The sequence below is a fragment of the Mus musculus genome, chromosome 6 (assembly GCF_000001635.26).
Source record: "Mus musculus strain C57BL/6J chromosome 6, GRCm38.p6 C57BL/6J".
Classification (NCBI taxonomy): domain Eukaryota; kingdom Metazoa; phylum Chordata; class Mammalia; order Rodentia; family Muridae; genus Mus; species Mus musculus.
Window position 1 is genome coordinate 32,236,598 of NC_000072.6, and position 16,628 is coordinate 32,253,225.

The 16,628-nt window shown below is 45.4% G+C and overlaps 1 protein-coding gene across 1 annotated transcript in view; it reads right to left on the reverse strand.

Annotated features, from left to right (window-relative positions):
* Plxna4 (plexin A4) overlaps positions 1 to 16,628 on the reverse strand; it is a 443,650-nt gene that overhangs the window by 92,055 nt on the left and 334,967 nt on the right. Inside the window, exons 5-7 of the mRNA NM_175750.3 lie at positions 14,472 to 14,572; positions 2,817 to 2,940; positions 1,069 to 1,222 (exon numbers count right to left, since the gene is read on the reverse strand). Of these exons, the coding sequence (NP_786926.2) occupies positions 1,069 to 1,222; positions 2,817 to 2,940; positions 14,472 to 14,572 (379 nt within the window). The remainder of the gene's footprint in view (positions 1 to 1,068; positions 1,223 to 2,816; positions 2,941 to 14,471; positions 14,573 to 16,628) is intronic.

A 16,628-nucleotide genomic window follows, 5' to 3' on the forward strand; every position in this document is an offset into this window, starting at 1 on the left:
CTCTGTTATGCTACTAGACACCCCCCCCAGTCACTTATGTACACACACACACACACACACACACACACCACACACACACACACACACACACACACACACATACACACACACAGTCAAATGTCCTCATGAGCCGTGCCTGAAAGTCTCATGGAATCAGAATAATAAGTAGCCAGGGAAGACTAAAATGTAGTCCCTCGGGGAAACCATTGCCAGTGTTCATGAGTGGCATTGCCTATATGTATAAATGTGTGCCCATACAAGCTCACCTCATCTCTGAGCAGAGGGACCTGGTCCCAATACTACATCCTCTGTGGAACTCGGCTCCATGGAGTAAGAGATACTAGATTCCTCAGCTGGCTCCAAGGAGCCATTGGAGCCCATGTTTAATTCACAGCTCTGACCCTAGACCCTGCTTCCAGCCTTGTTCTCGGCCTTTCCCAAGAGTCTCATTAATCAACCAGCTCTGAATAAATGTGACAAACCCACATGGGACGGACAACATGGAATCACTCTACCCAGCCAGCCTGTCCATTACGTGTGTCTAGCCTGTGTCCACTCACACCCTTCCCAGGATAGTTGGTTATAAGCAACAGGCAGCTATGTGTGGGAGAGTAGGGAGAAAGTGCTCTACAGTCAGAGACCCAGCCATGTGAGTGTGAAGCAATCATCATGGCACCATTGGACCTGCCCCACCATATCCTTGCTGCAGGCTAGCATCCCTCTTCTACTCTTCCTCTAGCCTAGCTAAATGAGCAGACCACCACCTACACACACCACTACTGTTCTAGACTTGCCTCTACCTACCTTCTCTGTAGCTCCTCCTCATGTAGGATGAGGTAGAAGTTTGGTTCTAAGCTGGGGCTGAGACAGAAGGACTGTACCAGTTCATTTCCAAGGGCAAAGGAGAAAAATCTCACCCCTATCTCTTTTAGCCATCTGCCCACTCCCCATTCTGACTTATTCCTGCCCTTAGGCTCCATCAATACCCCACATCTGTCATGAGTTCTGCTACCCAGGCACAATGAAAAGTCTGCCACCCAACTTTGCCTCCTGGGACCACTTGCTCACCATTTTCTGTGATGATCCGGGGCACTTCCTTGGCTGCAGGGGAGTAGCACTGGATCTGATTGCCTATTACCAGCCCATCCATCTCTGACAGATCTTCAAAGGTACAGTTGACACCTGCTGACAGCTCCGGGACATTGTATGTCTCTAGGACCAGCTGTGAACCACAGAGCCAGGCAGGGGAAAAGAGAAGGGTGGGTGGGTGGGGAAATGGGGAAAGAAAGGAAGGAAAGCAGGAGAAAGAGAAAGAAACAGACAAAGGAAGAAGAATTATTAACATAAACCAGCTTGTTACAAGAGTGCTGTAGAGAAGGCAGTGGGAGGTAGAGATAGAGACTCAAGAAACCTACTTGGATCGGAATGGATTTGGTCCCAGAAAGTGGGAACACTTAGGGGATTTGTGTGCTAGAAGAATTCTGAACAGGACCAGGTTGGCTGATGGGACACCTCTTCCATCTGGTAAATTGAGAACACTAACCGCCAAAGTCCTAGTGCTAGAAGTCAGGGTCTGCATCCCATTCCCCCAACGTACCTACACTGCTCCCTTTATAGATAAAGAGATCATTGCCAACACTCATTGCTACATGGTCTTATTCCATCATTCCATATTCACTTGCACACCAACTAATCTCAAACTGGTTAATAGGTAGTTAGGTATACCCGCTGAATATTTGATTATAATAAAGTATTACACCTTTTATTATGCTTGGTCATGCAATACTATTTTCCTGCATATATAAAATGTATTTTGCATACATTACCCCATGCTCCACTATCTTCTTTTTCATCCCTCGCTCTCCTGTTAGGCCTATTTTCTCCCTTCTTAGAGCTTCCATTTTTATGTTATATATAAATATATGATGTTATGTCTCTTTAATACCCAAGACCCACAAATGAGAGAAAACATGGTATTTGTGTTTCTAAGACAGATTTAAATTCACTTAAGAGTATGATCTTTTTGCACCCATTTTTTTTTTCAAATAACATGGATGTGTTCTTTATGGTTGAAAAGAAAACGATTTCTTTGTGTAAATAAACCCTAGTTCTTTATTCAGCCCTTGGTTGACAAATACTTAGGTTGGGTCCACAAATTAGCAGTTATTAATAGTCCTACAAAAAGACATCACTGCTCAAGTATCTCATAGCCAGGAGTGAGTATTATATCTGGGTCATATGTGGGGAGGGGAAATCTATCTTTGGTCTTTCAAAGAACCTCTGTGCTGATTTCCATAGTGCCTAGACTCGGTTAAATTTATTTTTTTTAAAGATTTATTTACTTATTTCATGTATGTAGTGTATACTGTCACTATCTTCAGACACACTAGGAGAGGGCATCAGATCCCATTACAGATGGTTGTGAGCTACCATGTGATTGCTGGAATTGAACTCAGGACTTCTGGAAGAGCAGACACTGCTCTTAACCTCTGAGCCATCTCTCCGGCCCCTCGTTTAAATTTCTATGAGCATTTGTTTTTATTTGCTTTCCTAACGATTGCCATTCTGACTTGAGTGAGATGGAATCTCAGTGTAGCCTTACTTTGTATTACTCGACCACCTTTGGTATGGTATGGTCATTTCCTTGTTCTGATGATTGGAACCTTTTCTTTAATTTTCTTGCCCATTACCCTTTCTTGTGCCCCTAGTAGACACTTCTTGGCTAACATCCCACCCCTGAGAGGCGCCCCTGAGAGGCCTTGGTGCTTATTGCTGGGGAGAGTTCTTCCCGGAGTCTGACCTTCCCCCCCCCTTACCAGCACGTTGTACTGAGAGACAGAGATGTTGTTGGGATGGACCGTCAGCCGGACACACTGCTTCATCTCTGAGGCAAACCTTCGGGGTTCTCTGGAGCGTTCACACCGTTCCTTCCGGGTGCACCTGGCAAGGACACACAAAGATGGATTGGTCCAGAAAGAGGCAAACATCTTCAGATGCTCTTGGGGCCTATCTAAACCTGAAGTGCTGATTTTGTTTCCTTCTTCAAGGTTGGTCATCTTTTATCATGATTAGCTTTGGAAAAAGGCAGCAATCCCTAAAATTACCAAAAAAAATAATCTCAAGTCAACCGTAATTCCCCCCACTTCCTTCAAAGTCACACAAAGAGTCTTAGTCTAATCTACAGCACATTCACCTCTGACACTCTGCACCCCTCTTTAGCAAACCTCACTTCTTCCCATATATGTGTATAGTACAAAATATATATGGTTTTGCCTTGGTATATGCCGTTCTGTCTGCGTTTCCACACCTTTTAACCCATCCAGTTCCATCGAGATTTACAGAGTACTTTAGCTCTTTTGTACCTGCAATCCCTCTGTCCTGACTCCAGGCAGATATGAATTATCTCCTTATTTCTCTATAGCACCCTGGAGTTTCTTACAGTCTAAAACTTTTTATGTTTTATGTTTTATTATAATTACTGAGATAAAAGTAGCCCACTCCTACAAAGGAAGAGATTCTCAAGAGAAGAAACATTGTCCTCTGTCTTTTGGAATCCTCTGCACACATTCTAGCAAAGGAGAGAAATGTAGGTAGGAAAGGGGGGGGAGAGAAAAAGAGAGAGAGAGAGAGAGAGAGAGAGAGAGAGAGAGAGAGAGAGAGAGAGAGAGAGCACAGAGGGGATAAAAGGAATAGAGCATAGCAGTAGAGCACCAGAATTCCATCTCTGTGGCACTGGGGAACTGCTCCATAAGGTCTCTGTCACTGTTTAATGCCCGTGTTGTACAAAGGCTACTGTGTCACAAGTGCACCACATCTAATGTGGCCTTGGCTTTTAACAGACTTTACTGACAAGGGCTTGAGAAAGATGCACAGAAAACCAAAGTCTGTGCCCAAATGTGTACATCCCCATGTTCACTGCATGAAGGTATCTGAGCTCAGAGAAGAACATTTAACCCGAGCCAGATAAACCTTACAAATACAGAGTTGTGTCCAGAGGCCAGGATTTGGATGCTCTGGAATATGGATTACATTGTGAAGCACAGGCTGGTGAGGTGCTCCAGAGGGACAGGCTGAGATAAGACGGGACTATCTGGAAATCATTCCTGCATGGCTAGTCTCTTTGGGCCAAATAGAAAAGGATGTTGTTAGGAGCTGTTGAGGGAGGTCTGGGAAGAGGGGGAAAAAAAGGAAACAGTAGCTAGGGATAGGGAATAACATGGGGAGGGACATGGGAGGAGAATGTCCTTCTGGAAAGGCAGCTGTGGGGGTGGAGTAAGAAAGGAAGGGACTAGAGGTACTGGGGTTTTCCCTGTGGCCTGTGGGCCAACTCTTAGTCCTAGAGGAAGCTCTGGTCCTCCCAGTTGGAGGAAAAAAGAAGACACCTTAGCCTCTGCTGGGCGCATGGCCTCCAAGTGCATAGCTGGAGATGAGAGTTTAGCTGACTAATGAGAAAGCACGAAAGGTGACAACCAAAACTGCCTTGGAAGGAAGATGAGAAAAGAAAGGGGTCACCAAGCAGACACGAAAGTCACCCCATCTCTCTATGATGCAATCACAACCACTAGTTACGGTGTGCTTACATGGTGCTAAGGTTTTACACTCTGTACTATTTATGTTTCCTGTGTCCAACTTGTCTTAGAGGTCAGAATACCATAGAAGGGGATGGTAAGACACTTCTTCATCCACGTCATAGCTCATCTGAGCCCATACCAAGCCCAGGCAAACTCAGAGCCTCTGCTCCTTACAACTACGCTAAGCTTCTAGAAGCTTCCAGACTAAGAAGTGAGGGCACAGATCCATCAAACTCCACCCTCCCACCTTGCCCCGTGCAGACTAAACCATGTTCCTAGCCTTATTGCTTCTCTTATACCACTAAGGCTCTTTAAACATTTCCTCTCCACCATTCCTCTTAGGTTCACCAGAAAGCACCTGACTATCATGGATACTTGTTAGACAATCCTGAAATCCCTGGCATGAATTCAAGAGGCCTCCAGATCAGGAGGGAAACATCAGGAGTGAGTCTGGGAGTCCCCACAGATTCCTTGGGCTGCTGGAGCAAACCACTGGCCACAAGAGTGTCTGACTCTAAGTCTTGGGAGTTAATTTACCAGCTCCTCAGCAAGGACTCCATTACTTTTAGCCATTAGGCTAATGTTATGGACTTTTGCAGAGTGTCTGAACTGACATTGCTATTAATAGTGTTATTATGCCCATTAGCAGCAGACCCAGAGAACGGGTATGGCTTCAATTATTCACTGACTCCCCAACTTTGAAGTTCTTGTTTTCAAGATGAATCAGTAGATCTGGAAAAAGGTATCTTTGATTAAATTATGAAGAGTGTGTTGTGTTAGGGGAGCAGGTAGAGCTGCTTCCTGTCCAAACATCACCGGAAGTCACTAAATAGAATAGATGGGCTCTATCTCTATCTCAGGTTGGGGGGGGGGGCACAGGTAGCTGAGCAGGGACAGGTCTGACCTGTGTTGTTTGCTGCTACTCAGATTCCCAAGGCTGCAACTTGCTGCAGTTCTAGAAAAGTACTGCATACAGAAAACCATGCGTGACTTACAGCTTTAAGCACCAAGGCCAAATGCTTAACCTCTTGAAGCCTTAGTCTTTTCTTCTAGAAAATGGGAGCAACATAGTAGCAAACAGTGAGAGGTTCCTAAAGACTTCATGAGATAGAAGGCAGTAAGCAGTTATAAGGAGAGTGGTCCACAAGTGTGAGCTGGTATTGTAAGCCCATCACTTCCCTAACTCCCCATTCCATGGCTCTAAGCTGCAGCTGATGCAGAACGTTCCATCGGGCACATCAAAGAGAGAAGGGAAGGCTGTAGCAGCTTTCCTTATAGTGAAGGTGGAGGGAGGTTCAGAGGCCAGGAAGGACAGGGGAGAGAAAGCATGCTATGGGTTATAGCTTTGTTTTCTTCCTAGCTGTCAAAGCATATTGAGAACTCAGCTCCCTCTCAGTGGAAAGTTAAGCTTAAGGTCAGAACCAGGGGTGTTTTGACATTTCTACCATCCTGCATGGTTCAGAAGGGTGGAGGCTACCATGTCTAAAAGCACAGACAACTGACCTTAAATGTGATGGGATAATGGCAGAGGAAGGACCGCAGCTTCTGATGTCTTATGGGGTCCGTCAAGGTAATAGCCCCTGGCTGTTTGAGGACTGTGGTTTTCTAGTGGCTCAGGCCGGAGTTAGGAAATGTGAAAAGGGTTAATTTCTGGCTTTAGATGAGCTCCTGAATTGCTTCCCACCAAGGGCTCCAGTACGTGGGAAGGTATCGCTCTCCATTCTGCAATAGAGGCATCAAGATCTAGCTTCATCCATTTCTCATGTAGGGGAATTGGTACTTTTGCAGACTCAAAAAACATATGCTATGCAACTGAGTTTTCAGGCACTTGTCTCTCTTATACCTAAAGTTGCCTCTGTCCCAATTACAGATGTGCAGGTGACCAGCAGGCCCCAATGGGACCCACCTCCCCTTAGCCTCTGATTTAAGGTCTTCCTTACTGAGCAGTCTTCCCTCCTATTCTCATTCTACTTCCTGTGCACTGGGCCCTTACAGCCCTAGACCAGAGGTTCTAACAGCTCCAGGGAGAAAGACCCCAGGCCTCTGCAAGGGGTTATTATTCAAGCCAGTGGCTCCAATGAGATTATCCTCTCTAATGAAGCAGTTACCTCCGCCCTCCCCTAAGCCTGAACTTTCACTGCTGGAGAATTCCCAGCCAAGTGGAAAATTAGAAGGGAAAGGAATGGAGAAAGGAAGGGGGTGAGTGAGAGGGAAAGAGAGTGGTGGTGATTACGTTTAGTAGAAATTAATTCCTAAACACACAGGGAAATATTAACTCCCAGTGCTGCTGGCCAAGCAAACAGACTTCAGCATGGAAACCAGGTTCTCTGATCGGCTGGCTCAGGTATGCCTCCTAGCTGGAGAGATCACAACTAGGTGGTCTTCCCAGACTCTTCAGTGTGGGCCCACTGGGCTCAGAAATCAGAACCTGTTTCCATCTTCACCATCAGATGGTCTCCAACCCTCAGCACTATGGTTTGACCTTGTCCTATGCTTGAACTGAATCAGTAGGAGCTCTGTGCTTAGATCATAATGAAACAGAAGAAGGAGAAGAAGAAGAAGAAGAAGAAGAAGAAGAAGAAGAAGAAGAAGAAGAAGAAGAAGAAGAAGAAGAAGAAGAAGGAGGAGGAGGAAGAGGAGGAGGAGGAGGAGGAGGAGGAGGAGGAGGAGGAGGAGGAGGAGGTCAGGTGGTCTTCCAGATGACCCCAGCTATTGTTTAGGTCTTCAATGTTTCCTATGGATTCATGTGTTATAGCTTTGTTTCCTGGTCTATGGTACTATCAGGAAGTGGAGGGACATTTAGAAGATAGGGCTTGGTACAATGAAGCTAGGATATGGGGGAAGAGCTTTGAAGAGGCTATGAGACCAGGGTTGTTATGCTTTCCAGTTGCCACATGTTCTCTACCACATATTCCCACCATGGCACACTGGGCTGTCACAGGCACAATGTAACAGAGGCAAGCAAATATGAAAGAGCAGGTAGGTCGTAAGCTGGAGTTGGCAGATGAGGAGCAGTAGGAAGAAGATCCAGAGAAGGCAAAGATGCATCCTGGAAGATCTATTTTATTTCCAACAGTCTGTACTGAGGAAGACATTGCTTTTTATGTGAGACACTTGAAACAGTGGCTATGATTGACTCTGATCATCTTTGTTAGGTACTTCATCCAATGTCCTGGTGTTTTCAGGTCCTTAGTGTCATAAGGTACAACAGGCTTGGTACAGGGAAACACTGCTCTGTGCAATCATGCTGCTCCTCTGTCTAAGCACCAGTGTGGTTTGTCACTCTCCCTCTCTCTCCCTCTCCCTCTCCCTCTCTTCTCTCTGTCTCTGTCTCTGTCTCTGTCTCTGTCTCTGTCTCTCTGTCTCTGTCTCTGTCTCTGTCTCTCTCTCTCTCTCTCTCTCTCTCTGTCTCTCTCTCTCTGTCTTTCTCTCTGTGTGTTTGTGTATATGTGTTTTTCTCTCTGTGTTTCTATCACTGTCCTGTCTGTTGGTATGCCCTCTGGTGTGTGTGTGTGTGTGTGTGTGTGTGTGTGTGTGTAAATTTAAACCTTAGAATCAGCTCTTTGGAATGTCCCCGGAGAGCCAGGATGTTAGGCCAGTAAGCTAACCATAATAAAGCTGTATGTTCATATGCTATATGCTTGTGTATGCACGTTTGTACATGTATGTATGTATGTATGTATGTATGTATGTATGAAGATGTACATATACATGCATGCACATATAAAAACAAAGGCAATGTGGACCAAAAGTGTCTCCCTTGATTACTAAACCCACTTATATTTTGAGACAAGGACTCATCACTGAGTGGGAATTTTACAGATTCAGCTAGGTTGACTTGCCAGTGGGCCCCAGGGATTCTCCCGGTCTTTACTTCCCCAATGCTCGGATTGCAGAAACATATAGACACACTTGGCTTTTTATTTAAGTGCAAGGGATCTAAGGTCAGGTTCTCAAGCTTCCATGACAAGAACTTTATAGACTAAGCCATCTCCCCAGCCTCTCTGATTTACATGAGGTGGCATTCTTTACTTGTTGTCCTTACATTATGAAGCATCTATTAAACTTGTGAGTGTATACACACAGAAACACACACACACACACACACACACACACACACACACACACACACACACACACACACACACTGGGGACAAGGTAGGAGTCAAGAGTTAAGAAAGGAAAACAAGTTTTCTTAAATCAGTTTGCAGCTGGGTAACTATTGAGCCATGGGGAATGGAGTTGAATATAATCCTAGAAGATTCCTCGACATAGGTTAGGGTTAAGGGTGTAGGTCAAGAAGTTAAGAAACAAGACAAGGCTCTGGGATATGCTGACATGGAGCAAGGGTTGACTCATATCTTAGAGTAAAACCATCTTAGAAGATGATCAGAGATGTTGCTTAGGGAACAAACCACTCTGAACTTCCCCAGGTGACTCGTGGGCAGGCAGGCTCAATGCATAGTCAGTGGTGAAGCTGCCCTAAGGAGGGAAGGAAAGCTTTCTTGTAATGGTTGGCCCAAGCACTCCAATCCTGGGGAAGAAAAGAGGAGAAGGGGCTCTAGAAAGGAGGCCATGGGGTCCAATCCCAGCCTCTACTGACCAGGTCACAGACATCGTAGTTGTATCTGAGAAGTGGCTTCCTACACATCTCATCCTCCAGCTTTGACAGCATGGTTGTAAGCTGGCTCCTCTCACCAGCACTCAGACCTTTTGAAAGGAATCTGGACCTCTCTGTCCACAGATAGCCTCTTATCTCTTACTATCCTTCTATTTTCCTTTCTTCTCCCTCCCTCCTGTGTGGACAAAACACTACAAGAACACCTGTGCCACCCACTTGGGGAGGGATGGGGCTTCTCCTAACATAGGCCATCTCCTATGCACATGATCTTCCCAATGGTGGTGCTCACGAGTCTTCCAAGGCAGGGTAGTGCCTGGGCCAATCAATGAGCTGGGTCTGCCACAGGCAGTGGGATCCTGTTACCTACCTAGACTAAGATAGGATTCTTTGCTTGGGAATAGTGCCAAGGCAGGGGAAGATGGGAGGGGGCTCAGGGCCTGCCAAGCCTGGAGGGTGTGTTCCAGGCCCACGACAGGAGACAGCTGTGATGGGACAAAGGCAGACCGGGCTTGGTTGGTTTTATTCCCTTTTGCCCAGATCAGAACAGGTGGGCTCACATACAGAGGAAAGCCTGGGAATGCAGGCTGGAAACTGCAGGCCGAATACATCGGCATCTTTCTGTTTGCCGTCCTTGCCATTAGGAAGACAGGCAGGCCTGCAGGCAGGGCCGGGGGCTGTAAAAGAACACAGTGTGGGGACTTCTCCTCACCCCTGGGCTGGCAGGTACACACGTTGACACATTCACTAGTGCAGAGGGAGGGAACGCAGAAAGAAATAACTGTGTCATCTCTTCAGCCTACTCAGCCCACAACCTCCTGTGACCTCCCGGGTACAACAGCTCTTTCAGTGACATGGGCCACCTGTTTGCAGAGGCTCTGTCCTCAGGGCTTCTTGTGCCTTTGGCTTCTTTTCTATGGCTTTCTCCCACCCTCTTATTCACACACACACACACACACACACACACACACACACACACACACACACACAAACACTCTTACTCTACCACCACAGGAAAGGTTGTCAAAAGTGACTATGAACACAGACAAGCAGACTCAACCTCACACTTGGAAGGTCCTGTTTTGTTCTTTTCCAGGGGCTTCATGATGATCAAGCTTGCTGGGGCATGCGGCAAGGGCTGCTATCAGTTAGCATAGTCTTGCCCAGCATGGAAGCCGGATAAACGTGCTGATTCCTGTAACCCATCATTGCACCAAAGTCCTGGTCCCCAAGAAGCTACAGGGCAGAAACAATATAACAGTAATTTTGCATCCCTGAGCCTAGCACTGTGTTCAGCATAGAAAGTGTAGGACTAGTTTTAGGGGTGTGTGTATGTGTGTGTGTCCAAGTATTCATGAGTATGTACTTGTGTGTGTGTGTGTGTGTGTGTGTGTGTGTGTGTGTGTGTGTGTGTTCACAGTACTTTAGGGAATGCTGAAGCTACCAGTGCTGGTTTCTTGCTTCCTGCCTAGCAGAGCCTCTCAGGACCAACATCTCTAGACTGGTTCCCACACTCTTTTACCTGTTCACACCTACCCCTCTCCTTTCTCTTGCTTTGTCCATGTCGTTCTTGTTGCCTCTAAATCACACACGTCCATGATGTGCCCACTGAAAAGGACAGGGCAGTGCAGGGCAGGAAGAGCAACTTCTGTGTTTGACCTGAACCAAGACCCACAGGTAGTACTGACCTTCTAGAGGGAGGCGGTGTTGTCTACCTGGGCTACCTGAGTTTACATATGTTAAAGTTTTTCAGACAGAACACTTCCATCTATCCATTTGATTCCATATAAGTTTAGAATTGTGTGTCAATGAAAGGTATCTTAGAGACCCAAGTACCTGCCCTTGTTCACCCACCATGCACAGGCGCTATTCTTAGTCATTACCTCTGAGAGGGCAGGGGAAGGACCTGCTGAGTAGTTCAGTGACTGGTAGTCTAGGCCTATGAGAACTCATGGGCTGTGTCCCACCAAGAGATTACAAAACCCCTGGGTACAGCTCAATGTCCCTGCCTATCTGCCCTTGTCACCCACTCATACTATGGAGAGCAGCACCCTGATGGTGCTGAGGTCCTGGGACTCTCATAGCAACCTCTATCATCCATCTCATCCTCGAGTTTTCACGATAAGCCATGGCTCTCCCTCCTTACAAATGTAGATGCCAAGGGTCTTCCATACAGTGCTGTGGCCAACCTTCGATACTTTGCAGATTCCATATTTCAAATCTAGCTAACTGTTAACACTTATAAGTGGCCCCCGAAGCTTGTCCTCGTGGCATTTTTGAGGTTTCTCATGACAGTATGCAGAGAGGGAAATGGTTCAAGTCACATGTTCCCAGCTAGAGTAGGAAGAGGTGACATTCTGCCTTCCTGTTTCAGTAACTGCATTATAAATGAGGGTCCTTTGAGGCCTACTTAGTGCCACACTTTTCGAGTTTTGTACTTGTTTGACTTTGAAGGATTTACTTCCCAGTATTCCTAAGCACACTGAGGTCATGGTGTGACACAGGGAAGGTGTGATATGTGTATGTTAAAGAAGCGTCATTCAACCAACTGTAAACCCACAAGCTGGAAGGATATGCAGGGAAATCATGAGGCATGTCATCTGGGTATGAAATTATAGTTCTGTTGGCCGAGTTGAACATTAATGAATTAACAATATTTACTGAGGAAGATACCTCAATACAGATGTTGAACAAATGAGGTTATGTATCAATTCATTGGTAAGAATATGGCCAGTGGTTTCAGTAGACTGACCCTCTATTCCTTTTAGGGGAAGTGGTTTGCTTCTTTGCTAACTCATTCACAGTTCTTTATAGAATATCACTAGTACACACAATACAAATCAGCTGTACTCACAGCCTCACAAGTGTACAAAACAGGAGAACTAGACTGCACTGATTTCAGCAATCATTACAAGATCCCCTGTCATAGCCACATAGTAGTTCTCACTGTGGATCCTGGGGCAGAGAGGCCCCAGAAGCAGCAGCTTGGTGTTGGGCGGCAGACAAGACAACCCTTGTCCAGCCCCTGCTCTTAGTAAGGTTTGACATCTAGTATGCAGACTGGGGTGAGATGTGATGCCAGGCTGAAGGAGATAAGGGGAAACAGCAGGGACATCTGCCAGCCAAGAAAAGACAGCTTGAAATGGTGACAGCCTCAGGGATTCAAGCACACCATTCAAGGACCATCTAGAAAATCACTGGAGTCTACCAAAGCCCAAGAGGAAGGACACTTGGGAGCTCTCAACTGTTGCTGCAGCCTATGAGATCTTTGACTACCCTACCAGGGGTCTACTAACCACAAAGCATCTGACCCAAGTAGTTGGCCTTATCAATTCTCTTATAACTGAGTGAAGTAGGCAAATCACGCATCCTCTTTCCAGGCCACAGGGAGAGTGCTGGGGAGATTTGGATCTGAATTCTGTGTCAGACATTGCATTCATGTCTGTGACTGTTTCCATTAGGACATTCTGATACAAACTGCTGGTTTCTCTATGGGATATCCTGCTTTACGAATGACCCTGAGTATTTGGCTTTAGTTTACCCTTGTTTTTTGCCATATGAGTCAGAGAAAGGGGAAGCTGAGGCCATAGAGATAGTGTATGGGATTTTTTTTTATTCTTCTCAGACTTGCTTAGCCCAGCCGTGGAGGCAACTTCTCACTGAGCTCAGTGCCATCTGAGGCCGGAATAGCATCATGACACAAATTAACATGGACACAGAAACCTGTGTTTTGGTCCTAAAGGATTTCATGGAGGGGTCAGCTTTTCTGTTTGCCCTGGAGGAACACTAATACAATGCTATAGCTACTAAGCATGTTCCACCAAACAGTAAGCTAGGTGGCTTCCAAGTCCCCAAGGAAGGCATTAGGTTAAGAATGCATTCATTCCTTTTCTGGGAGATTCTAATGTGCAGGAAAAAGAAATATATCTCCTTTGTCCTTACAAGGTAGCATTAGGGAACTCTTCTGGCTTGACAGGAGCTGGTATGCATTCTAAATGTGCCTCTCCATTCTCCTTTGTGTGGGTGTGTGGGGAGGGGCAATGCTGGGTTCCACCGCACTATTACCAGTGGCCTTGATGTACACTTGAGCACAGCTTCCAACCTATCTTAGAGTTGTGTGCATTTCAGCATGGCTCCATGGTTCTCAATTTCTCTCTGTTATAATACCCCTAACACATTTCAGGCCTTCCCTTAAGGACTCAAGGCCTCATTATGTCCGACACCCAGAAAGTTGGCTGTTCTCTTGGAGAGACTTATGAGAAATTAGGAGAGTGTTTTTAACTGTCAGAATCTAGAGAATATTTCCTGTCTATGGAAGAGGAAAGAGACAAGATCCCACCTTCAATTTCTTATAGTTTAAAATGACTGAAAATTACAATAAGTGACATTGGTCCCAAGAAATTCAGGTTGTTAATGGGAAGACTAAAATCTTACTTTATAATGTGTGTGTCTAGCTCAGAGAATACCAGGTTTCAAGTGGCCATAGATATCAACCATAGCTAAAGTAGGGCTAAATTCTATTCAGATGGGGTCTAACTCTGGTGGCTGTTAGGAGGGGAAAATAAAGATCTTGGGACTAGAGAGATGGGTCAGTTGGTAACTATTCTGCCAGAGGACCCAGATATAATTCCTAGCATTTACACAGCAGCTCAGAAACATCTGTAACTCTAGTTCTGGGGATCTGAGCTGTTCTCTGGACTCTAGTGCTCCAAGCATACACATAGTGCACAGACATACATGCAGGCCAAATACCAATACACATAAGATAAAAATTAATTACAATTTAACAATGATCTTCAGTTCTTTCCTCTTTCCTGGCTAGTTGACTGCATCTCTCAGTTCAGTCATCAAGTTACTATTTATTTCCACTTTAATATGACTTTAACATTTACTGTCTTCTAGAGAATAAATGGAGTCCCCCCTAAAGTAGACATACAAGGGGGGAAAGTACTGTCACGATGTGTAGGGGTGCTCTGTAAATTGAAGTTGGACAAGTCCAGGATTCTATCTCTGTGCTTCCTCAGGGTGTCATGGCCAGGGTGACTGCCATATTCTGACCTGTCATCATGCCATGGTGCCATTGCCATATATATCTTAGTGGAGCTGGACAAGTAAAAGTGACCCCAAAACGAACAAAAGAGCAATGAAGCTTGCGACAGATGGAAGAAAGGAAGGGTGAGGATGAAAGGAGTGCGCATGGGGTGAGAGGAAGACAGAGAGGAGGGTGCAAGCCCCTGGGAAGAAACAGGAGGAGGCGGGAGGCAGTAATCAATGGTACTCACGTGTTGTGGAGCACACACCAGCCACAATGGGGGTCACCTGAGCCAAGACACTCGCCACAGCTCCGGTACTGCCCACAGGACTCCACAGGAACTCTGGTAAGCTAGAACAGCACATCGAAGACCAGACGGTCAGTCACCAATCTTCAGAGTCCTGATGGTTCACAGCTAAGATTACCATTCTAAATCTAATCGTGTCACCCAAGATACCAGAGGAGCGCAATGGAGCTTAGAGCCCCAGAACCAAAGAGACTTTGAGGGGGGCATATTGGAGTAGGTGACTGCATAGCATCCTGAGGATACAACCACTTTCTCGGTTCTAAGATGTATCTAAGATGTATCTGGAAAACAGGCCACATTGACTTCATATAAAATACCATAAAAATAGACTTACATGCTACACTTTTAAATTTTCCTATTACCCACACCCCCAAATATTTCTGCAAATACTCAATCGATTGCCTATTTGCTTCCTATCAAAGCAGTGAGGTTGAATTCTCTCTCCATCTTGTTTCACTTTCTCTCACCCCCCCCCTTCCGTTAGGTCTCAGCACTTTTATTTTTTCCAGAGCGTTCTGAGCCCCCAACTAGCACCCTTCTCTCTTCTTCCTCCTCGCTGTTTAACAAGGTGCTGGATCTACCCTGTGGCTGTCTTCTGCCTTTGCCTGCTTCGTACTGTTGACCGACTTGCTCCAAAAACTGATTTCACTGCGGTTCTTTCAAAGATCAGCCTGGCTATTTTCCCCCTACCCACACCCTTTTCATGATTCGAGGCTTCCTCTCCAGCCCAGAGACTTTACATTCGCTTCCAGCAGCAGCTTGTTAACATAAAATGTTCCACATGACATTTTCACTTAGCTCAAATGCCTCCATTTCCTCCGCACACTTAAATATCGTTTGAGTTTCTTTGTTCTCCATGGCAGCCTTGATGTCGCCTTACATGATGCCCAAGTACCAGTTATGTAGTAGGTATTTAAAGATGACACTCGTGATCAGATGGAATTTTTATTTTCTTTTTATAACCTTGGTCTTTATTTTCCATTTTGCTAGTTTCTTCTTTTAAAAAAAAAGTTTAATTTTTTTTTTTAAATTTTGGGATATTTTATATTATCTACTTTTATCCCAGTGGAGGGCTTCTTGCCTAATCTTTTAGGTGACTAGATGGCAGGACAAACTAGCTACAGCCACCATGAGAACTAACACAGTAAATTGTACGTGCTGACCCGGCTGAACCATCTCTGCTCATGAGTGAGTACAGAGGCTGTTTCCCCTGCTGTTCCATAAAGCATCTGCGCTGTACAATTATGTCCACTTGGCAGGGGCTACTTGTAACTCACGCACAGTCAAACTGGCACCAGAGCCTGCTCAATTAGTCTCCACACTCTTTTGGAATTAATTAATAATTAATTCCAAGTCCCACCACGGGCTCCTTTCCCTTAATTTCCTCATTTCCTTTATCTATCTTTTTGTAGCTGTCTCTCCTCATTCTTCGCAGCTTCGCCCCTTGGCCTTTATGGCTTGCTCTTATGACGTGGCTTTGAATTTGGAATTTTCTGTATTTTTCACATTTATTTGTGTGTGTGTTCATGCATGCACACTCGCACACATTTATCATGCACGCATGTGGGGGATAGAGATCAACTTCAGGATTCATTTTCTCCTTCCATCATGGGGATTCTAGGGATAGAACTCAGGCGAGCAGGCTTGGCAGTGAGCATCAGTAGCCACTAAGCCACCTCTCTGGCCCCTGGAATTTTATCATAATTTCTCTCATTGCCCAGGTGATTTCCCCATGACCTCAATGCCTTTATAATTAAGTTTGATGATCAGGTTTTATGAATTATATCGCTGCCTCTGCAGGCAGCTAGGAATTTAGCTTATTCCTCTTACCACTAATTTTTCTGCCCCTCCTTAAGCAAAAAACCTTCTAGTCACATCAACACATGCATAATAGTGCCCGACCCAGAGGACCCTGGCACCTAGGGATTCAGGAGTAGGAATGAGATTCGTAAGCTATTTTCAATATTTCCAAAAGCCTATTGGAAATTGGATTGTTGCTGTTTTATGTGGTTATGCATACTCATGTGTGTCCCATATTAAAATAGGAAATATATTATTACTTAATAAATGCAGTTTGTTTAGTAGACAGAATCTTTCAAA